This window comes from Schistocerca serialis, chromosome 8, assembly GCF_023864345.2.
Source record: "Schistocerca serialis cubense isolate TAMUIC-IGC-003099 chromosome 8, iqSchSeri2.2, whole genome shotgun sequence".
NCBI classification, from domain to species: Eukaryota; Metazoa; Arthropoda; class Insecta; order Orthoptera; family Acrididae; genus Schistocerca; species Schistocerca serialis.
This window is the reverse complement of record NC_064645.1, coordinates 160,929,486-160,952,945: the sequence shown is the minus strand read 5'-3', so window position 1 is coordinate 160,952,945 and position 23,460 is coordinate 160,929,486. Positions and strand designations below refer to the sequence as shown.

Here is a 23,460-nt window from a genome sequence, read left to right as displayed (position 1 = left end):
GATAGCTTTTTCACTTCCTATGTAAACATCTTCTATTGTGCACGTGTTGTGTCCAGGAGGGGGTATACAAGTAGGTGGTTTGGATCTTCTTCAGCCCCGCAGTCGCAAAAGGTGTCAGCGCTCGCTGGAAGGATTCCCCATTTCTTCAGGTTGGTCTTACATCAGGGGACGCGCACTCTTAGGCTGTTGAGGGACCTCCATACAGGATATTGTAGGTTTGCGCCAGGAGCTAGTTCTTCTTTGGGTGAGAAGTCTACGGGCAGTGAGCTCTTCCATGTTGCAAGAAGAACTGCCTCTGGTGCTCCCTCCAGTGGCGAAGTCCTAGCAAGGAAACTCTTGAGGGATTTAAGGCGGTATATTGCTACCTGATGACCACACAGAGGATGTTGGCGGTCAGTCTCCTGCATTGTTCTCTCATTGTCTGCAGCAATGCCCTCCGGATGTTGTGTGGGGCTGTTCCAACAATCGGATACAATTTCTGCACTGGTGCTGGCTTCAAGCATTCTGAGACGACCCTTGCAGTATCATTGATCACAATATCGACTTGCTTAGCACGAGCACACATCAGCAGCATACTCAGTGGCTGATAGACAAAGCGCAAGTGCAGAAGTCCTTAGGAGGTGCGGGTTGGCTCCCCAGCTGCTGCCAATCAGCTTCTTAAGTACCCCACTGTGAGCAATGACTTTCTGTTTCAAGTTCAGACGTTGCTGCCTGTACGTTAGAGCCCTGTCCAGTGTCACACCTAGGTTGACTGGTGTCGGGCAATGTATCAGTTGCTCTCCTCGCCATTTGATGTCCAGCTTTTGCTGCGCTTCCCTGTTTCGTAAGTGGAAGGCGCTCACATGAGTTTTACTGGGATTGGGCTTCAGGTGGTTCGCGTCATAGTACTTGGAGAGTTCATCCATTGCTAGAGACAGTTTTCCCTCCTTTGAAGATTGGCCCCTAACAGCTACTGCTGTGTCTTCGGCACAGATTAAGAGCCTAGTACTTGCTGGTATTGGCTGATCATTTGTGTAGATATTGTACAGTGCTGGAGCGAGCACACTGCTTGAGGGACACCGTTCTTCTGCATTCGCCGTCTACTCCTCTTACTTTGTAATGAAACTTAGAATCTTCTGAAGGAAGGTGCTAATAAGGGATGTTAATTGGTAGTCCTTAGTAAGGTCATACACTTTATTTAACAGTTTCCTATGATTCACAGTGTAGTATGCAGCTATTAGATCAACAAAGCGACTCCAGTAATCTCACCACGCTCAAAACCGTCCTCGATATGGTTCAAATGGCTCTGAGCACTATGGGACTTAACTTCTGAGGTCATCAGTCCTCTAGAACTTAGAACTACTTAACCCTAACTAACTTAAGGACATCACATACATCCATGCCCGAGGCAGGATTCGAACCTGCGACCATAGCGGTCGCGCAGCTCCAGACTGTAGCGCCTAGAACCACTCGACCACCCCGGCCGGCGTCCTCGATATGCTGGGTTAGATTCAAGATCTGACTACTGCATGATTTGCCAGCACGAAAGCCTGCTTGTTGTGGGATAAACTTCACTTAGAGGGTGGCACCGCTTCGGTTACGTACCAGCCGTCCTAATATCTTGAAGGTGTGGCATGAAACGGAGATAGGTCGAAAATTTTTTAGATCGTTTGGTTGCTTCTCAGGCTTAAGTATTTCAATGACTCGAGACTTACGCCACATTTTGCGGATGTGTAGCTTGGCGACACATTAGGCTTAGTAGCCACCCCATCGTTTTACAGCCGAAGTTCTTTATCTGTTCAACTCTAAGGTCATCGACACCTGCAGCCTTATGCAACTTCAAGCTGGAGATGGCAGCTTCGAGTTCAGCCATGGTCAAGGGATCCCTAAGAAAATAATGCTCTGTTTCTGGGTCGCGTTGAAGAGTTTCTTTGGGCGTCCTTACTTTTATTTAGCCATTCTGCAGGAGCTGGGTTGCCACTTTATCAGGAGTCACACCCGTAAAATTGTCTTGTGATTTTACAGGGTCGCCACTCAGGTTTTTAAGCAATTTCCAGGCTTGTCTACTGTTCAGCTTCATGTCGAGGTTCTCTACCAAGTTACTCCACGTGACCTTGCGAGTTGCTGAAATGGCTTGCAGCAATATTTCACCAGTTTGGAGCGTTTCTTCCAGAAATGGATCCTCTTCATAGAGAGTTTGGTATCTTTCTAACAACGCTTTGTCGTCACTGGACATGCCTGGAACATACTGAGTTGTGCATCCTCTCGGAATGGTTTTACATGAAACTTGTTGGACGCATTTGATGAAGGTTTCGTACATTTCAGATTGCGGTGGAATGTTCATCACTTTTGAGTCCATCTCTTCACTGAACTTCTGCCAGTCAGCCTTCTTGAAGTTAAACCTCCTCTTGAATGGTACCTTTTCACGCGCTGCTACAGGATTCACAGGTCTATGGTGGGTACAGGCGATGGGCTCTCCTACAGTCTTCATACATTGTACAGCTACCTTTGAAGAAACAAAGATGTTGTCTGGGCTGTACCCTCTTTTCCACCTGCCACGGTTAAAAGAAGGTGGGAGCTTCGGATCATGGATCAGATGTAGGTCATGAGCCTCAGCCCAAGTTTCTAGACTCGTTCCTTTTGTGTCGGTATCTGGGTATCCCCATGATGTGCTTCTACAATTGAAATCGTCTATGACAAACTTCACGTCCTGATCGTTGAAATTGACTGGTATTTTAATGCTGAAAATGGCATCGGTTGGTTTGTAGACCGATGTTTCACAGAAGAATGGAGTTCACTTTGTGAGGAGCTCGATGTTGTTGTCTTCAGTCAGTGAGGCTAATGCGATATTCACGTTAGATCTGCCAAAGATGGCACTGCCGTATTTGTCGTTAGACCTTCACAGTATTAATTCCATACTAGCAATTCTTGGACGGTTTTTAGTACATCCCCTGTGTGTTTCCTGCTCTAACAGAATCTCACGAATTGCCTTTTTGTTTCCGTTTCGAAATGATGATACCATTTTCATCGCCTATCACGATGTTTGATAAAAAAATTGTCACAATCAGCCTCGTAACGCGCAAGCAGCTCCGCACAGATGGTTCGTCGTTGGTCTTTATGGTCTTCTTTTGCGTAGTGAGGAACCCAACGAGCACACACCTTTTCGTACCCCCAACAATCCAGTAGAGCAGCGAAGTGTTTGATTGTGATCTGTCGATCACCTCAAATGAGAGTGTCCGAACGTTCCAACATCGCGTGAGCCACTGCTGTGTGTGGTCGGCCGGCACACGGGAAATTGTATAGATTTCCGCGACCCTCTTGCGATGTTGACAGACGCCTCGCCCAACGACTCACCGTGCTTTTGTTAACTGTCAGGTCTCCGCAGACATTATACAAGCGTCTATGAATATCTCTGATGTTCTGGTCCTCCGCCAAAAGGGTACATGTAGCGCTACCATCACCAGGAACTTCATGAAACTATAGCAGGAATATTCCACGTTTTTTTCAAACGAAATTGATCGAGGGAAAAATGTGTTGCACTACTTATTGAAGACCCTTCGTATATTTTGCCTCTTGAACGACCAAAAATGCCTACTTTCTGCAGCCACGTCGTCATACAGTTTCAGTAGCTTCTATTTTTTGTTCTTAGATCGAACAAAGTAAACAATAGTTGCTGCTGCATCTTTTGGTTTTCTTACAGCTTTTCTTTGGCTACTGCCACTGTCAAAACACTTCAGCATGTAGAATTACGGGATGGTGTGTTGAAGTCAATGAATCATGCGTCAAAATCAGCGAATTTAGAGTCAATATTGTTCGTATTACTTGTATCACGCGTAATGGCAGAGAAATCGAGACGGAAAAAATAGCTTTTTCATATAAAATGAAGATGGAGCTGCTTAAGGCATTTGATGAAAACCGGAGGTTGAAAACAGAAAGCTGTAAAGAGTTTGTCCTTGCTAACTGTAAAGTATTGAAAATAATTAGGAATAGAAATCAAATAACAGCTATGCTTGAGCACAGTATTTTCGAACCAGAGAGAATAAGCAAGAGAATGGCTAGCAAACATGAATATGAGGCGACTGTATTCCTTGTTTAGTTCAAACAAAGTAGGTTACGAAATACTACCATGTCAGCGTCTGTGCAACTGGGAAAACCCCGATGAATTTCCAGAACCGTTAGGTGTTGATTTTTCTGCAGTTTCAAACTGGTGGACGGATCGAACAAAAGGAATGGTAGAGTGTCAAAAATATTTGCGATTAAGCTATCCAGTTTTTCTGTGACTACAAACTGGTTATATTCTGCGTTGCCTTCAATACTATAGCAATATTATGCGAGAGAAGTCTTCGTTGCCGACGACACTTGCTTATCGTTTCGCATTTAACGAAAATTTATCGTTTAAGGGAGAGTCGCGTGGAGGGAATACGTCTGAAGGAAAGAATTACAGAATTGGTAGAATGTGATTCGGATGGATCTGAAAAGCTACGCTTATTTTTTCGTGGGAAAATGTTTGTAAGAGTGGTGTTTTAAAAATTTGAGAACGTGACCAGCCGAATATACGGCGAACAAAAAGCGTGAGAGGTGCGCAGCAATGTTCACCGACCGAGTTCTCAATTTTGCTGAGAGATTCTCGTGAAAAAAAAAGCCTAATGTAAGAGTTATTATTAACATTATCCGACACACCGCGTTCGAAAATTAAAAGCTATAAGCTTATACTTTTGTCCCCGAACAGCATGACTGTTTTAAAACCACGTAATTGAGGCATTAAACGAGGGGCAGCCAACAAATAATGCAACGCATTTTTTCGGAGAAATTTGTTGTCTGACATCTGTAATATTACTGGATTTCATGTACTTTGCATATGAGATATTTGCCATAAAAGAAAAGGACAGCCAACGAGCTGTAGTTCGTAAAGATGCTAAGCATCACAGCGCGAGAGTGGCTTTTTTTAATGTACGCCTATACCAAACGAGCGTCCAGCGTTTAAGTACTCTAAATAAACACTATGACCCGCTGGGCGCAGATATTTAAAATCACTGCCGCAGCGCTTGATAGCAAGAAGCTGCGAGACAGAAGAAAGAACAATCTATCTTTTGTTAAGAAATATTCTGGAGTCTTCATTATCCCTTGTACTTTTTGTCGCCGACGTGTTAAGACGTACTACATAGCATTGCTACAAGTTGTATTTTTTATTTTGTGTAAAAACTATGTGAAACGACAAACAAACATTTCGGTAACCTTGGGTGTGGATACAATGTACGTACTCACACGCAAGGACATTTAGTTTTAAGAAGGAGCGGACTGACAAAGCAGCGATTTTTGGACTGCGCCATTTACAAAAGAAATATCAGATGTAAGTCATGAATTTATTGTGTATTTGTCAATGTGTAGAATTTTAAAGCCAATTTGTACAAAATATATTAATATTTTAGGATGCAGTAATTTTCTTCTTATTCTTTTCTTTCACTAACCAAAAATGATGTTCAAATTGTATATGAGCTTTGTTACAGGTTCGCTCTTTATCGCGGTGTCTCGATTGTATTTGGGAGACCACTAATGTGTTCAGCTTCCGATCTGTTAATCTTTCTCTTACGAAATTCCACTAATTTGCTTTCATTTCCATTTTTATATTCAAATAGGTCCCTTAGGTAATTTCATCGAAGATTCTGATTGCGTGAAGGCTATCCGAGTCAAAAGGTCAATTATTCGCGCAATCAATCCGTACGTCTCCTGAACACAATCGAGAACCGACGCATCGGCGGTCAATTAATAATGTCTTTCTCTTTTTAAGTCGTACTGAAAAACGGCCACACAGGATAGCCGTAAGTACGCAATCTGGCGTTAGGTTGCATTTTGCCAGTAAATATTACCAACCAACAGTCACAGCTATTATTAATAAGCAAGTTCCTAACGCCAGACATCGTGCAATATTCCGCCATCAACCTCTATAGTTTCGTGAATTTTCGAAAGGGGGCGCCGCTACATGTAGCTTTCGCAATAGCGTCTGCAACGGAGATGCTTTTCAGGTAGAGATCTGTCACTGAGTTTGTTCTGTCGGAATACCAGAGCATCGCAGATAGTCATAGGCCAGTGCGGAATATTTACGCCGTACTGGCAGTGAACAAAAGCAGGGTGAGTCGTTGAGCGAAGCGTCTGTCTTCATTACAACAAGGTCGTGCAAACCTGTCCCAACTGCTGCAGGTATGACTCCCGCAATGCTGGAGCGCGCTGACGCTCTCAGAAGAGTTGATCGTCGGATCACAACCAGACACCTCGCTGTGCGGTAGGGCGTCTCTGCTGGTAGCGCTGACTTAGTCGCCGACCAGCTAGGGTACGCAAAGGTGTGTGCGCACTGGGTTCCCCGCCGTCTAGCAGAATACCGTCAAGTGCAACGAAGGACCATCTGTGCGGAACTGCTTGCGCGTTACGAAGCTGATCGCGATAATTTTTGTCGAACATCGTCACAGGCGATGAAACATGGAGTCATCGCTTTGAACTGGAGACAAAACAGCAATATATGGAGTGGCCTCACACCACGTATCCTTCGAAGAAAAAGTTCAAAGCCACACACTCAGCAGGTAAAGTCATGGTGACTGTCTTTTGGGACTCTGAAGGGGTTATACTGTTTGATGTTCTCCCTCATGGTTGGCCGCGGCCTTTGACCAGTAGAGTCTTACCATGTGGGCATACAGACCCTCTCAGTTAGGTGGAGTAAGGCCGTCACATTGAACGGTGGTTATGTTGAAAAATAGGCTACTATAGCCAAAAGAGTGGGGAATACATTACTGGCCATTAAAATTGCTACACCAAGTAGAAATGCAGATGATAAACGGGTATTCATAGGACAAATATATTACACTAGAACTGACATTACATTTTCACGCAATTTGGGTGCATAGATCCTAAGAAATCAGTACCCAGAACAACCACCTCTGGCCGTAATAACGGCCTTCATACGCCTGGACATTGAGTCAAACAGAGCTTGGATGGCGTGTACAGGTACAGCTGCCCATGCAGCTTCAACACGATACCACAGTTCATCAAGAGTAGTGACTGGCGTATTGTGATGAGCCAGTTGCTCGGCCACCATTGACAAGACGTTTTCAATTGGTGAGAGATCTGGAGAATGTGCTGGACAGGGCAGCAGTCGTACATTTTCTGTGTCCAGAAAGGCCCGTACAGGACCTGCAACAAGCGGTCGTGCATTATCCTGCTGAAATGTAGGGTTTCGCAGGGGTCGAATGAAGGGTAGAGCCACGGGTCGTAAAACATCTGAAATGTAACGTCCACTGTTCAAAGTGCCGTCAATGCGACCGAGAGGTGACCGAGACGTGTAACCAATGGCACCCCATACCATCACGCCGGGTGATACGCCAATATGACGATAACGAATACACGCTTCCAATGTGCGTTCACCGCGATGTCGTCAAACACGGATGCGACCATCATGATACTGTAAACAGAACCTGGATTCATCCGAAAAAATGACGTTTTGCCATTCGTGCACGCAGGTTCGTCGTTGAGTACACCATCGCAGGCTTTCCTGTCTGTGATGCAGCGTCAAGGGTAACCGCAGCCATGGTCTCCGAGCTGATAGTTCATGCTGCTGCAGACGTCATCGAACTGTTCGTGCAGATTGTTGTTGTCTTGCAAGCGTCCTCATATGTTGACTCAGGGATCGAGACGTGGCTGCACGATCCGTTAGAGCCATGCAGATAAGATGCCTGTCATCTCGACTGCTAGTGATACGAGGCCGTTGGAATCCAGCACGTCGTTCTCTATTACCCTCCTAAACCCACCGATTCCATATTCTGCTAACAGTCATTGGATCCCGACCAAGGCGAGCAGCAATGTCGCGATACGATAAACCGCAATCGCGATAGGCTACAATCCGACCTTTATCAAAGTCGGAAACGTGATGGTACGCATTTCTCCTCCTTACACGAGGCATCACAACAACGTTTCACCAGGCAACGTCGGTCAACTGCTGTTTGTGTATGAGAAATCGGTTGGAAACATTTCTCATGTCAGCACATTGTAGGTGTCGCCACCGGCGCCAACCTTGTGTGAATGCTCTGAAAAGCTAATCATTTGCATATCACAGCATCTTCTTCGTGTCGGTTAAATTTCGCGTGTGTAGCACGTCATCTTCGTGATGTAGCACTTTTAATGGCCAGTAGTGTAATATGGAGTATTGGAATCCTGAATAAAACCAGCCCGCTTTCAGAAAATTCACTATCGAAAGAAATGGCTCCAAACATTTTTGCTAGTAATCAACTGAGACACGAAGAACTGTAAAGAGCAGATGGGACTGATTTCAGTAGTGAGCTTCGTTTGGCTTACGCACCCATTAGCGCAGGGGCCGGCTGTTGCTGCACTCACGGCATGCAGGAGAGGCGTCGTGGTTCCTCGCTATGATTCAATGCTCACGAAGAACTATGTGGCATTGTACATACCTGCACGCTTGTGGCGCAAATCACTGTACTTTCGTAAAGCTCGAAGCACCATCTTCACCTCGCGGGGCATGATTCTCAATACAGTGGACAGCTTTCAGTGGTCACCTGTCTGGCACTTTCTATCAGTCATGAGGCTGCAAATCCAAGCAGAGCTCAACATCAGTGTGCATTTGCAGCCTCACCACTGACTGAAAACCCCGAAGAAGTGGACGGTTTGCTCAACATGGTTAAAGTGGAGAAAGAGATGATTCAGCAGATATGGACATATATTATGCAAGGAATGTGTATGTTTAGATACGGAGCAAAGTAGGTTTCTGTAAGAATTGTCAGTAAATAATTAACAACAATTGTAGTTTTATATCCGTAATAGACATCTACTCTTGACTTCATAGCGCTCATCGACATGCACTAGATACATTCGCGTCTGATTGCATATGTAATCAACCAGTGAGAAGCAATTTAAGTGGATACTCATTTAAAGTCAGTTTAACTAATATGCAAAAAGAGGTACACGACCATCATGGCGAAGTGTATTGAGGAACGTACACACGCTTCAGCTACAATATTTAGATTAAGTATATAAACTGTATGTTTAATTGTCAGTTTTAATTAATTATTCAATATTTGACATACTTTTGCCCATAATTAAAATATGGATAGAGATACGTGAAAGAGCAGGTCATTTACTGTAAGAAAGAGGCGCCATACGTGTGAGTACACAATTAGTAAAGATGCAAAGAGGAAAGACTGTAACTGATCGTTGGAATAAAAATATGATTTATTCAACTCTGATTAATGGACAAGTGGTCAGTAGTTCAGTAGAACCTGCATTTTACATGTGTTAAGCCTGTTCAGACTTGCAAGGAGACAACACGGCAATCGGATTTTTGTAGTTGTTTATATTTATGGTTGTAGCCGCCCTCCGTCGATTTGCTGTCGTCGACTTCACTGACGTAAGCTACTGCTGTTGTTATCAGCTGTATATGCCCGACTGTTCGTTGTATCTATACCTCAGATGGAGCAGACACAAACATCTTCACTGTAACGGCGACTAAATTTCAAGTTTTCATAATAATAATAATGTTAAATTTTTGCTCAGTCGATCACCCTTCATTTGTTGCTGCGTTACCGAAGACAAGATAGTTAACAACGTCTTTGGATGTTAGTTATTATTTACTAATAAACACGTACTTATGAAAATCACTTTAGTTTTTTATTAACAACATTCAATAATAATTAAATGATTATGGATGATTACGTTTTGTATAGAGGGAAAAGGAGGGTTGACGCTACGATTACTCTCAGTAATTACGGCAACTAAAATGTCCGTGATTTTTATAGTTCATCACTCAAAGACATTATAGCAAGGACTATGGTCCATTACTATACATCGATACAGTCATTCAGACTTCGTACGCTTTTACTTTCACAAAGCTAAGTGTCCAGTTCCGTTCTTCTATTCAATTTAACGTCCCTTCGTATAGTACACAGATTCTATTATCAGTTATTCAGCATGTAATAGAATTTAATACTGAGTGCTAATTTTCTCGCGCACACAGTTCCTCAGATACTCTTAGTCCGTGACCTTACGGCAAAAGTCTGTCACGTATAAGCTATAGTAAATTTTCTTGCAGTTTAACAAAAGTGCCCTGATGCCTTCCGTAGCATATCACACGAAAATGCCCGCTATATCGCACGCCGCAGCTTCGTAGCTTATTCAGAACGTAGGAAACAAGAGAACTAACAATATCCGCGCATGGTTTATATAGTAGAATTTAAAAACTGAAGTAGCCGCGTGCAACCCTGTTTGTTTTTCCTGAAGCTCTACTTTGCTGCGGGCATTATTCTGATGAGAGATTATATCTCAATAATTTTAATTAAAACTTTTTCAATGCTATTAATTATTTCCGATATTATCGATCACCTCTCCCCTATATAAGCATAAGCCTGAAAATAACGTTGTTAATTAAGAGAGCGGTTATATGGTACGTGAAGTTTGGAAGTCAAATATCAATATTTTAAGGCAGTTCCATCGAATTTTCAAAAATTCTCGAAAAAATCGACCTTGAAGTTTTCTGAGAGACTTTAATTCCCTGAATCAACACTAATGTTTTTAACATTAACTGAATGTTCTGTCGGTACGTGGAAGAACATGATAATGGTATTAAAAAACGAGAACACATCTAATGATATGCAAAATTACATTTATTTGGTCTCGAACCAGCTTTCGGTTCAAATTGTTCAAATGGCTCTAAGCACTATGGGACTTAACTTCTGAGGTCATCAGTCCCCTAGAACTTAGAACTACTTAAACCTAATTAACCTACGGACATCACACACATCTATGCACGAGGTAGGATTTCGAACCTGCGACCGTAGCGGTCGCGCGGTTCCAGACTGTAGCGCCTAAAACCGCTGGGCCACCCCGGCCGGCCAGCTTCCGGCTTCTCATGCCATCTTCAGGTCATAACTGAATGTCACACACACACACACACACACACACACACACACACACACACACACACACACACACACACACCAAAAAGGTACGGCCAGACTTTCAGGGAACATTCTTCACACACAAATAAAGAAAATATGTTATGTGGACATGTGTCCGGAAACGCTTAATTCCCATGTTAGAGCTCATTTTAGTTTCGTCCACCTACGCTCAATGGTGCACGTTATCATGATTTCATACGGTATACTCTACATGTGCTGCTAGAACATGTGCCTTTATAAGTACGACACAACATGTGGTTCATGCACGATGGAGCTCCTGCACATTTCAGTCGAAGTGTTCGTACGCTTCCCAAAAACAGATTCGGTGACCGATGGATTGGTAGAGGCGGACCAATTCCATGGCCTCCACGCTCTCCTGACCTCAACCCTCTTGACTTTCATTTATGGGGGCATTTGAAAGCTCTTGTCTACGCAACCCCGGTACCAAATGTAGAGACTCCTCGTGCTCGTATTGTGGACGACTGTGATAAAATACGCCATTCTCCAGGGCTGCATCAGCGCATCAGGGATTCCATGCGACGGAGGGTGGATGGTTGTATCCTCGCTAACGGAGGACATTTTGAACATTTCCTGTAACAAAGAGTTTAAGGTCACGCTGGTACGCTCTGTTGCTGTGTGTTTCCATTCCATGATTAATGTGATTTGAAGAGAAGTAATAAAATGAGCTCTAACATGGAAAGTAAGCGTTTCCGGACACATGTCCACATAACATATTTTCTTTCTTTGTGTGTGAGGAATGTTTCCTGAAAGTTTGGCCGTACCTTTTTTAACACCCTGTATATATATTATTGGTGTTTTGCCCTTAAAGAGCGCAACTGGACTAAACTACATCGCCAACTTCTTTTGCTGCCTTCCTTGCTGCCCAAACGTCCCTCTTTCGCTCGCTGTGTTTCTGTTTCCGGTCCACTTTCCATGCTTCGTGTCTTCGGCTTCATCTTGGTTGCCTTTCTGGTTGCCCATATTTCTTTCAATTCCCGGCTGTGATCTTGTTTGCGTTCTTTGGTCCATTTTACGCCTGTTCGTTTGTCACAGTGTATCTCATGTAGTTTACTTTTCTTGATGATGTTTCTTAATTTTATTCTGTCGTTTATTGTGTCAGGTGTGATGTTGAGTCGGTTCAGGTCGTTTTTTACCTATGCCACCCATTTGTTGTTTCTAGTGGTTACCCCGTCAAAGATCTGTTTCGTCAGTCTGTGTGATGTTTTTTTGTATAGGTGTCCATAGAACTGTAGTCTGCGTTTTCTAATCTTTTCTGTGATTGTCTCCGTATATTTGTATAGTTCTTCTGTAGGTTTCTTGATCCATATTCCATTATTGTTTGTTGCGCCAAATATTTTCCTAAGTATTTTCCGTTCTACTTTTTCTAGTTGTCTGGTACGTGTATGCCCTAGGATTAGTGTGATCTCTGCTGCATATAGTGCCTCGGGGAGCACCACCGTGTCGGAGTGGCGTAATCTGGCTTTTTGTGCGATAGACTTCTTGTTGTAATGACTCCACACTACTTTGTATGCCTTGTCCAGTTTAGTTTTTCTTTCTTCGTTTGAGTCTCTGTTATGTCCGCTCATTTGTAGTGTTTCACCGAGGTATTTGAAGTTTGCCGTTTTGTAAACAGTGCCGTACTTTGTGTTTAGAGATGAGGGTTTCTTTGTGCTCAAAAACTGTGTCGTTTCGTGAGAGATCTGTAGTCCAGTTTTGGAAGAGATTTCGTGTAGTTTTTCAGTAGCTTCTTTTGTTTCGCTTATACCTTTCGTGACAATCGCCAAATCGTCTGCAAAAGCCAGGCATTTAATCTGTAGCTTTCCTAAGGTTATCCCCTGATATGATATTTCCCATTCTTTTATTAACTTATCTAACACTAGATTGAAAAGGAGAGGTGAGAGGCCATCGCCTTGTCGGACACCTGTGCGAATTTCAAAGGTCTCTTATAGTTCCCCACAGAACTTTACTTTGGAGATCGTGTTGGTCAAGATTTGCTCTATGACAGTCCGTGTTTTGTTGTCTATTTTGTATTCAGCTAGAATTTTGAAGAGAGTTTTCTAGTCGATAGAGTCGTATGCCTTTTGAAGTCGACAAAGGTAATGATCAGGTTCTGTTTGTGTTGTAAAATCATTTACATGTTCCAAATTTGTTCCGCACAAGACCGCCCTTTACGGAAGCCTGCTTGGTATTCCCCAATCAAGTTGTCGGTCTGGCATTCTAGTCTGTTTAGTAAAGCCTTAGAGAGGATCTTGTAGGTGATCGGTAGTAGGGATATTCCTCTGTAGTTGTTCGGGTGAGTCATATCACCTTTTTTGTGTAGTGGGTGTATCAGGACAGTTTTCCGGCCGTCAGGAATTTTCATGTCTCCTAGATATCTTCCAAGATCCTGTGGATGTCTTTGATGAGTTCTGGGTCTTGTAACTTCCAGATTTCTGCGATGATGCTGTCTTCTCCTGGTGCTCTACGATTCTTGATTATTTCTTTAACTTCTTCTCGAGTTAGAGGTTCAGTATCTGGAATGTACGTGTTCGTTTCTTTCATCAGTTTTTCCATAGGGGGGTCCATGTTGAGGAGTTTTTCAAAGTACTTCGCCAAATGTCACAATTGTTTTTGGTACTGGTTGCTAGGGTTCCATCCCGTCTTCCGAAGCGCAAGTTAGGTGGTTGATATGCAGTCATATTTTCTCGAAACGTTCTGTAGAAGTTTCTTGTATTGTTCTTCGTGAAGGCCGATTCGATCTCCGTCAGTCGCCAATTATCATATTGTCTTTTTTCACTGCGAATATTTTTGCTTGATTGTTTCTGTGTTTTCAGGAAGTTCATCCAATTTTCTGTGGATTTATGGCTACTAAATTTTTTCCATGCACTGATTAGTTGGTCAATAGCTTGGTCACATGTGTGGTTCCACCAACGGTGTTTCCTTGTGCGTAGTGCTCCTGCTAGTTTCATGGCCTCTCGGATTCTTCCTGAAAGTTGTGTCCAGTCTGTCGTTTTCCCCATTTTAATTTTGTAAAATATTTGTACCTGGTTTAAAGTAGGGTATTCTGGATCTGGTCTAACAATTTTGTTCTTTCGGAGATTTTTCTTGGGCAAAAGACGAATCATGATCTGTAGTAGGTGGTGGTCTGAGTCGAAGTAGCCTTTACGTGTGTCTATGTTCAAAATTCCTTTATGTGAGTCTTTCTGGACTATTACGTGGTCGATTTGTGGTTTCTTCTTTCCGCTGGAGAATTTCCATGTGGTAAGTTTCCTTGTTGGTTTCTTGAATTTTGTTGACATAGTGGCGAGTTTTTTGCAAAAGTCTATCAGGTGTTTTCCATTTTTTGTTTGTGTCCTTGTGTGGAGGATGGTTTCATGTGGTATGTCTGTATTCGCCGGCGGCTGTGGCCGAGCGGTTCTAGGCACTTCAGTCCGGAGCCACGCTGCTGCTACGATCGCATGTTCGAATCCTGCCCCGGGCATGGACGTGTGTGATGTCCTTAGGTTGGTTAGGTTTAAGTAGTTCTAGGTCTAGGGGACTGATGACCTCAGATGTTAAGCCCCATAGTGGTTAGGGCCATTTGAAAGATTTTTATGTCTGTATCCCTTTTCTTTTCCGAGTTTAGCGTTGAAGTCTTCCAGTATTATTTTGACTCTATGTGCAGGACTTTTCCTGATAGTTCTTCCGTTGTCGTCCAGAAGTCATCAATTTCGTCCGGGTTTTTTCTGTTGTAGTCACTGGTCGGTGCACGTGCGTTGATTATTGTGTAGGATTTGTTGGCTGATTTCACTGTGATGGTGCTGATTCTTTCGTTTGGTGACGAAAAGTCGATTATGCTATCCGTGATGGACCTGTGTACTGAAAATCCTGTGCCAAAAAGCCGTAGGTTTTTCGATTGCCTCGAAGGTTTTCGTTAGTATATTCTAAAGTTCTCCATGTTGAAATGGTCTTCGTCTGTGAATCGTGTTTCTTGCAGTGCACATACTTTGATTTGAAATTTTTCGAGAGTGTCTGTGAGTTGTTTCATCTTTTCTGTCGGGTCGTTTATGGTTTGGCAGTGTGTGTCTCAACTCATGGTTCGGCCGTGTCATTGCATTGGGCTAGCGTTTTTGAAATCACTCATCACAAAAAAGTTACAAATTTCGAAGGCCGTTTGGCACAAAGCTTCCAAAACCAACCCATGAGAAGTGTTTTAAAAAAAAAGATCCAATGAAGTTGAAACGTAGACGCAAACGAATTTATTCAAAAAAGGTGTGAAGAAGGAAACCATAAAATCTTAGACCCACCCCAGCTTGAACCAACAGACAGACTGAAAACTTAGAAGATTCAAATGGCTCTGAGCACTATGGGACATAACATCTGAGGTCATCAGTCCCCTAGAACTTAGAACTACTTAAACCTAACTAAGCTAAGGACGTCACACACATCCATGCTCGAGGCAGGATTCGAACCTGCGACCGTAGCGGTCGCGCAGTTCCAGACTGAAGCGCCTAGAACCGCTCGGCCACAGCAGCCGGCGAAAACTGAGAAGAAGGAGGACTTAAAAAAGATGATACCTTATCTCAAACAAGAAAGCAAACTGTTTTATCAAAATCTGACTGAGTAAACATAGCTGCTGTTTATAGACTGCATCATTGTAATATTTTGTTCGTAAAATAGTGGTAAATTAATACAAAATTCAACTTTTTAAACGCTGTAAAAGGCATTTATTTTGAAGCAAAACTTGTAAGAACACAGTAACGTGGTTTTTGTCTTTGTTCTTTAACCAGTTTGTTTGCTAACACTGCCCTCAACTGACTTTTCATAGTAATACAGTTATTATAGAAAAACTGTAAACAGTAGTTTCCAGGTTTTTATAATAGTAAAATTATAATTATTATTATTATTATTATTATTGTTATTATCCTTCCCACACCCCTTTATTTACAGATATAAATGGTAGACTTAGCCTAGTTTTTACGTTAGAGGGGTTGGCACATAACCCGGTTTTATTTTGTTCCATCAACAATTTTTTGTTTTTGTTGTTAAATGTTTTACAGTAACTTTACTCTGAAAAATGTTTGTAGATCAACTTCTTCATTTTTTAGGCTACAAAAAATAAGGATATCAAAAAGGAATGCTTTCTGGAAGATTTTTTTGCGATTTCCTCAAAACAGCAGTTGTGGCACTTACCACGGATTTTTTTGATTAGTCGACATTTGAAGGCATCATCCCCTACGCTGGCTCCATCTGGCGGCTAGAACTTATACCTTTCTACAAATTCTTGGACCAGCTGTTATTTCATACCCCAATTATATACAGGTTTCAGTACTGACAATGAACCTTATTCAGCAATTTATAAGCTCTTTCGTGACTGAACTTTCAAAAATATTCTTTAAATTTTACCTTTGCATTCTTTTGTAGCTTGTTGTTATATAACAAACGTTCCTCTACTCATCATTTCAGATATCTGATGGTGACAGTAAAGGGTCTCTATGTGAGCATCTTCATGATTTCGCAGTGAAAATAACTTCATTTCTATAGCTCTCGTACCTCAGTTCTCGTTGCAGCTGGTCAATTGTCTCCAATATAAAAAAAGACTGAGGAGCTGAATGTATTCACATCGACGACAATCTAGTACATATTTTCAATATTTCATATTATATTTGTCTGGTAATCGTCCGATCCTGATGAAGTAGTGAGAAGTTCAGTACGTTATTGCTGATCCTCGGAGGCCAAAACACGTGTTTAAGCTGTTTACGTACTATATCCCACTGCACATTCCCTTTTTTCTTCTTATTTGAATAATTTGAAGTATAAATGAGAGTTGGGTTGGGTTGTTTGAGGGAAGAGTCCAAACAGCGAGGTCATCGGTCTCATTGGATTAGGGAAGGACGGGGAGGGTAATCGGCCGTGCCCTTTCGAAAGAACCATCCCGGCATTTACCTGGAGCGATTTAGGGAAATCACGGAAAACCTAAATCAGGATGGCCGGACGCGTGATTGAACCGTCGTCCTCCCGAACGCGAGTCCAGTGTGCTAAAGACTGCGCCACCTCGCTCGGTAAATGAGAGTGTGGAAATTAGATTTCAATTGGTTATTCGCGGGAGTAATGTAGTCTGCTCCTGTGACAGTGTAGCCAACTTCATGAGACACGTAGTGGGTAGCGTAGTAGGAAGCAAAGAGGTTTCTGTTTACCTTGGTCAAACCTTTTGTGTAGGTTGAAACAATACAGAAGGCTGGTTCTCTGGTTTCTTTCGCTGGAAAACAAATCCCGTTTTTCGCAGACGGAGCTCGCCACTGTTCGGAGGGATGAGAGATGGGTAAGTCTGGGTGCGCTTGAGAGTTCCTCTTCAGTACTATGTTAATGTTGTGTTTATCTAAGTTTTCAGATCCAGTCAACGTTAATGATTCGTTTCATCGTTCATAGTTTATTTCCTCGTGTGAGAAATTTTACTTTCTAGTTCGTTAGCATCAGATGCATTAGAATCCAGGGGCTGTGAAGGCTAAGGTTCATTTCAACCGTTTACTTAAATATGTGGAGCACTGTTTATTGTATCTCTGATTCAGTTCATTGATCCTTTCGCGTGTGTATCTGCATTGCGTATGATTTCCTTGATATTGTGTCTGAATTTTCTGCAGTTCGTCTCACCTGATAATTTACTTCTTCGGTATTTGCTTGTTCTGATCATCACGCGTCAGCACTTAGACCTAAGAGCATGAAGCTCGTAGATCTCGTTTCGTTATACTGAATTCTGTGCAGACTCATTCCTTCATTTAAAATCCCACACTTATTTTGTGCACGGCTTTGTTTATGAGGACCACGTGGTCATGTTCTAATGACAAAGTCTACAGTTCCACAGTGTCTGTAATTGTTCCCCCCAAAGAATACCTAATTTATTTGTGATTCTCATTTATGCTTTACTTTCTTAGAAATCCTTCGTAGTAGCATTTTTGCTCTTTTATCCTGATTTTTAAAATCAAGGGATCAGTCCATCTTGCTAACCACGTGTGCTGTGGTGAAGGGTTTTAGTTCTTTTCCTTCCTGTTAGTCTCTCAAGTGCGTGTGCATATAATTGTTCGTGATTAAACCATCCTTTGATTATTCCTCTTCTACAGAATGTAAACCTTGTGAGCGACTCCGAAGTAAAGTTCAGATTTCATTAGTATGCAACGTAATAGGTCGCAGGGAACAGCGACCATCATATTACTTGCTATACATACCCATGTGTGGAATTAAATTTACCGAATCAGATAAATGTTCTTTTGCCAGAATTTGTGTTTGAGCCTTCACTGCTAAAGTTCTACTCCAGTCTTCAGCCAGGTCTGATATGGGGTACATCCTACTGCATTCCTTTTGCATGACAGTTATGTTGGCGCAAAAGTCTACCATTCGTGATGAAGTGTAAAGATACCCCACATAATAGTTTATTCTTCATATTCAAGTACGAGGATACCTTTTAGCAGTAGCAGAAAGACGTAATAAATAAAGAAAATTTTTATTGTATCTAGACTTTTTCCGCAAAATATACACTACTGGCCACTAAATTGCTACACCACAAAGATGACGTGCTACAGACGCGAAATTTAACCGACAGGAAATGATTAGCTTTTCAGAGCATTCACACGAGGTTGGCGTCGGTGGCGACACCTACAACGTGCTGACATGAGGAACGTTTTGAACCGATTTGTCATACACAAACAGCAGTTGACCGGCGTTATCTGGTGAAACGTTGTTGTGATGCCTCGTGCAAGGAGGAGAAATGCGTACCATCACGTTTCCGACTTTGATAAAGGTCGAATTGCAGCCTATCGCGATTGCGGTTTATCGTATCGCGACATTGCTGCTCGCGTTGGTCGAGATCCAATGACTGTTAGCAGAATATGGAATCGGTGGGTTCAGGAGGGTAATACGGAACGCCGTGCTGGATCCCAAAGGCCTCGTATCACTAGCAGGCGAGATGACAAGCATCTTATCCGCATGGCTGTAACGGATCTTGCAGCCACGTCTCGATCCCTGAGTCAACAGATGGGGACGTTTGCAAGACAACAACCATCTGCACGAACGGTTCGACGACGTTTGCAGCAGCATGGACTATCAGCTCGGAGACCATGGCTGTGGTTACCCTTGACGCTGTATAACAGACACGAGCCCCTGCGATGGTGTACTCAACGACGAACCTGGGTGCACGAATGGCAAAACGTCATTTTTTCGGATGAATCCTTGTTCTGTTTACAGCATCACGATGGTCGCATCCGTGTTTGGCGACATCGCGGTGAACGCACATTGGAAGAGTGTATTCGTCATCGCTATACTGGCGTATCACACGGCGTGATGGTATGGGGTGCCATTGGTTACACGTCTCGGTCACCTCTTCTTCGCATTCACGGCACTTTGAACAGTGGACGTTACATTTCAGATGTGTTACGACCCGTGGATCTGCCCTTCATTCGATCCCTGGGAAACCCTACATTTCAGCAGGATAATGCACGACCGCATGTTGCAGGTCCTGTACGGGCCTTTCTGGAACAGAAAATGCTCGACTGCTGCCCTGGCCAGCACATTCTCCAGATCTCTCACCAATTGAAAACATCTGGTCAATGGTGGCCCAGCAACTGGCTCGTTACGATACGCCAGTCCCTAATCTTGATGAACTGTGGTATTGTGTTGAAGCTGCATGGGCAGCTGTACCTGTACACGCAGTCCAAGCTCTGTTTGACTCAATGCCCAGGCGTATCAAGGCCGTTATTACGGCCAGAGGTGGTTGTTCTGAGTACCGATTTCTCAGGATCTATGAACCCAAATTGCGTGAAATGTAATCACATGTCAGTTCTATTATAATATATTTGTCCAATGGATACCCGTTTATCGTCTGCATTTCTTCTTGGTGTAGCAATTTTAATAGCCAGTAGAGTAGTTCAGAGGCTACAGTGTAATAAATTCATAAATAATAAATATCTGCACAGTTTGCGCTAATATCACTTCAGGTCATTGCATCTTCACTGGTCTCGTCTCTCATTGTATCCTGTCATTTCATTTTATTCAGTTGGCTAATGACAGCGAACGTGTGTTGTTTTCTCGTGTTTACGGAGACGGCGCAGTGCTCTCTACAAATTTGTATCTGCTCTTTGCAGTTCTCTTCCCCTTCCTGGGTGTTTTGAGAAAGTAGACCACGGAGGGCGGCGGGCCGTTCCAGTTCGGCGGCTGTCATTTGTACGCAGCCGGTTCCTCAGAGGGCTCACAGACTCGACGCGGCCCCCCTCGGAGCCCACGGCGGGACAAGAGGATGTTGATGAGGGCGCCCTCTGCCCTCTTTACATGCAAATAGCGGACCTGCGGCTCTGGCGGGGGCGGACTTCTTCCGGGCCACCGCTGTCAAACCAAACAAACACAGGCAAACAGCGCGGCGATACTTTAAAGGTAGGTGCCGCCCGGACAGCGTATTTGCTACAATGGCCGCAATCTACCGTCTTCACTCACTGCGTATGGAAAATCTTTACCGTACTTTCCGCTGAAGTCACGTTGCCCTGCAGTACTGCTATACTGAAAAGAGAGTTTGAGTACTCCAGTTCTCCTGTCACAACAGACGGCATTGCTCTTCAAGTCTGCTTCAGGAGTTCAAAACTGCGAACAATGTGGCTTCCACCATATACAAGGTGACAAGTTAGTTTCACGCCTGTATGCAACAGCAGAACGCCACAACGACTACTGCTGAATAACAAAATAATTTTGTATCCAGTGCTTGCAACATCAACGAGTCACAACTGGATTCGGTAAAGTCATACAAATACCTGGGTGAAACCATCAGTGAGGATACGAAATAGAACGATCGCACAGGCTGAGTCGTGTGTACTACTCGTGGTAGATTGGTTCAAATGGCTCTGAGCACTATGGGACTCAACATCTGAGGTCATCAGTCCCCTAGAACTTTTAAACCTAACTAACCTAAGGACATCACACACATCCATTCCCGAGGCAGGTTTCGAACCTGCGACCATAGCAGTCACGCAGTTCCGGACTGAAGTGCCTAGAACCGCACGGCCACCGCGGCCGGTACTCGTGGTAGACTTAGGTTCATTGCTATAATACACGGGTATGCAAAACTTAAAGACGAAAGCAGGTTTCGCTTTATGTGTTATTGCCAAGTAAAACAGCTCGATGAAACTTGGACCTTACATAGAAAGAACTGTTAGAAGGTAGTACAGACGGTAACCGAAAAAAGCAATGAGACGAACAGAAATGACGCTTTCATTCAAAGACAGTATGTCCATTTCTGATAATATTATTAATCTCAGTTCCTGTCATCCAATGTCTCATAAGTAACATTTTTCTATTCAATGATTAAGAGATTAGATAACGTTGAAAGGTATGTGCTAAGGTCTGATCAGGGTCGATCCAGAAAATGGAGTCAGTAGTTGCCAACCGCAAGGTGGAATGAGTATAATATCTTTGAGTAGGAGGATCTTTGATGGTTAAGAGAGCCGGGCGCGCGCAGTAAAAAACTCGTGAGTCGCAGCTAGGAAGCAGACGTGTGGTGACAGCTTTAAGTTGGGACTCACGCTCGCTGCGCAGTTACCTTCAGCTAACTTTAGCACTTAAGTGAGAGAAGATATATAATGATTTCAAAATGGTTTAGATTTAGGATTTGTATGTCCAAGGTTTGAACAGTAAGCGTTTTGTAAAATATTTTGTAAGAGTAATTTGTGCTACAAAAATGTTGCGAATGGTAGTTTTTGTGTATGACTTTATATATATATATATATATATATATATATATATATATATATATATATATATATATATACCCTAGCCGAGCCTCAGGTACAGGGCGGGTCGCAGGTGGCGGATAGCGAACGATCCATCAGATATGGTGGACAGCTGCGAATAAGGGGAAACCCAAATAAGCAGTCCCGGACCGAGGCGGCAGCATCACGAGGGTGTGGGAGGGTGACTTTTGGCAAGGGTCACACTCATTCAAAAACCACAGAACCCGAAGACGTTGCTGTGTCATGGCGAGTAAGTGCCGCCATTACAATAAGCACTGTCAACACCCAAATCCAGGACGCGTCTGAAGTGGGAACCATCGGCATCCTGGTCAGCGTCTGTTCACACAATGTGCGGCTGGTCATAATGCGCCAGGAACTAACAATCCCTGGTTCTAAACACCCAGTGGAAACACTGGACCAACTTGATTACAAGCAAGTATGACTCGTGCAAGTAATAACAACATTACCCCAGGTGGTAACCAATCCACCCATCAACAGATGGCAACCAGGAATTCGGATTCTGGGGAACCTGGACTTACACGATTACACCAGAGAAAGTCGGAGCTCTCTGGCAAACTTCCACTTAAAACACCTACATACATTGGAACCTTTAACATAAATACATTAATCCAACCAGGAAAACTTCTAAACCTTACAACAGAACTTGAAAAGCAAAAGATAGTAATACTAGCTTTACAGGAGACACGTTTTACAGATGAAGAAACATCAGATTATGGCAACTATCGCATCTTTAAGAGCAAGACGGATAAACGAATCGGAAGAGGAGCCCCCCATCTCGGGATGGCGTTTATCATACACAAGAGCGTGCTCAGCTCCATCAAGGAAGTTACTCCCGTAAATAATAGGATAATGACGATGCGCTTACAATGTGCCAACAAAACATACACAATGGTTAATGTTCATGCTCCCACAAACGGAGACAACAAGAAAAACCCCATAGAAACAGAAAAGTTCTGGGAAAATTTGGAGAATATAATGGCCAAGATTCCAAAAGATGATACAAAAGTTCTACTCGGCGATTTTAATGCCCAAATTGGTAGAGAGAAAATCCACCAAAAAACCGTAGGCAAATATCCTGCACATAAATTTACCAATAAAAATGGTGCAAGGCTCGTCGAACTATGTAAGCAGAATAACCTGAAGATAATGTCAACATCTCTAAGAAAATGTCCAAGAAAACAAAAGACATGGAGATCTCCTATACAACAAATTGGCGAGTTTCAAATAGATCATGTGGCGATTTCATACCCAGTACAAAAAGAAATTTACGACGTCCAAGTACGCAGAGGAGCAAACATTGATTCAGACCATTACCTAACTAGAATTAAAATCAAGTTTACAGCACGAAGAAGTCATCAGAAGAAAACAGAAATACAGAAATATGACACCAAGAAGATTAAAGAATCTAAAGTAAAAGAAGAATGGGAGAAGGAAAAGGCAAACACATGGGAAGAATTTCATTCTAAAATCACGCGAATAGCTAAGGAAACTATTCCCTTGAAAAAGATATTCAAACACCCTTGGTGGGATTCAGACTGTGAAAATGCATTGGAAAGGAGAAAAAAGGCATTTCAAGAATATAACAGTAAAAAATCACAAGAAAGTCTACATTTATTTAACGAGGTTAGAAAACAGGTTTCAAAATCCATTAGGCAAGCAAAAAGGAAGTACACAAAGGCACAACTGGATGCCATAGAAGAAAATTTCCAAAACTATAATACAAGAGACTTCTACAGAACTTTCGCAGATAAAATACGGGGATATATCCCTCAAAATTTATGTTT

General features: G+C 42.9%; 1 protein-coding gene across 1 annotated transcript in view; it reads left to right on the top strand.

The window, feature by feature from the left end:
* Window positions 1-20,604, top strand: part of LOC126416900 (uncharacterized) — a 68,501-nt gene extending 47,897 nt beyond the window's left edge. The window contains exons 3-4 of the mRNA XM_050084783.1: window positions 20,024-20,309; window positions 20,476-20,604. Of these exons, the coding sequence (XP_049940740.1) occupies window positions 20,024-20,309; window positions 20,476-20,604 (415 nt within the window). The remainder of the gene's footprint in view (window positions 1-20,023; window positions 20,310-20,475) is intronic.
* The last annotated feature ends 2,856 nt before the right edge of the window (window positions 20,605-23,460 follow it).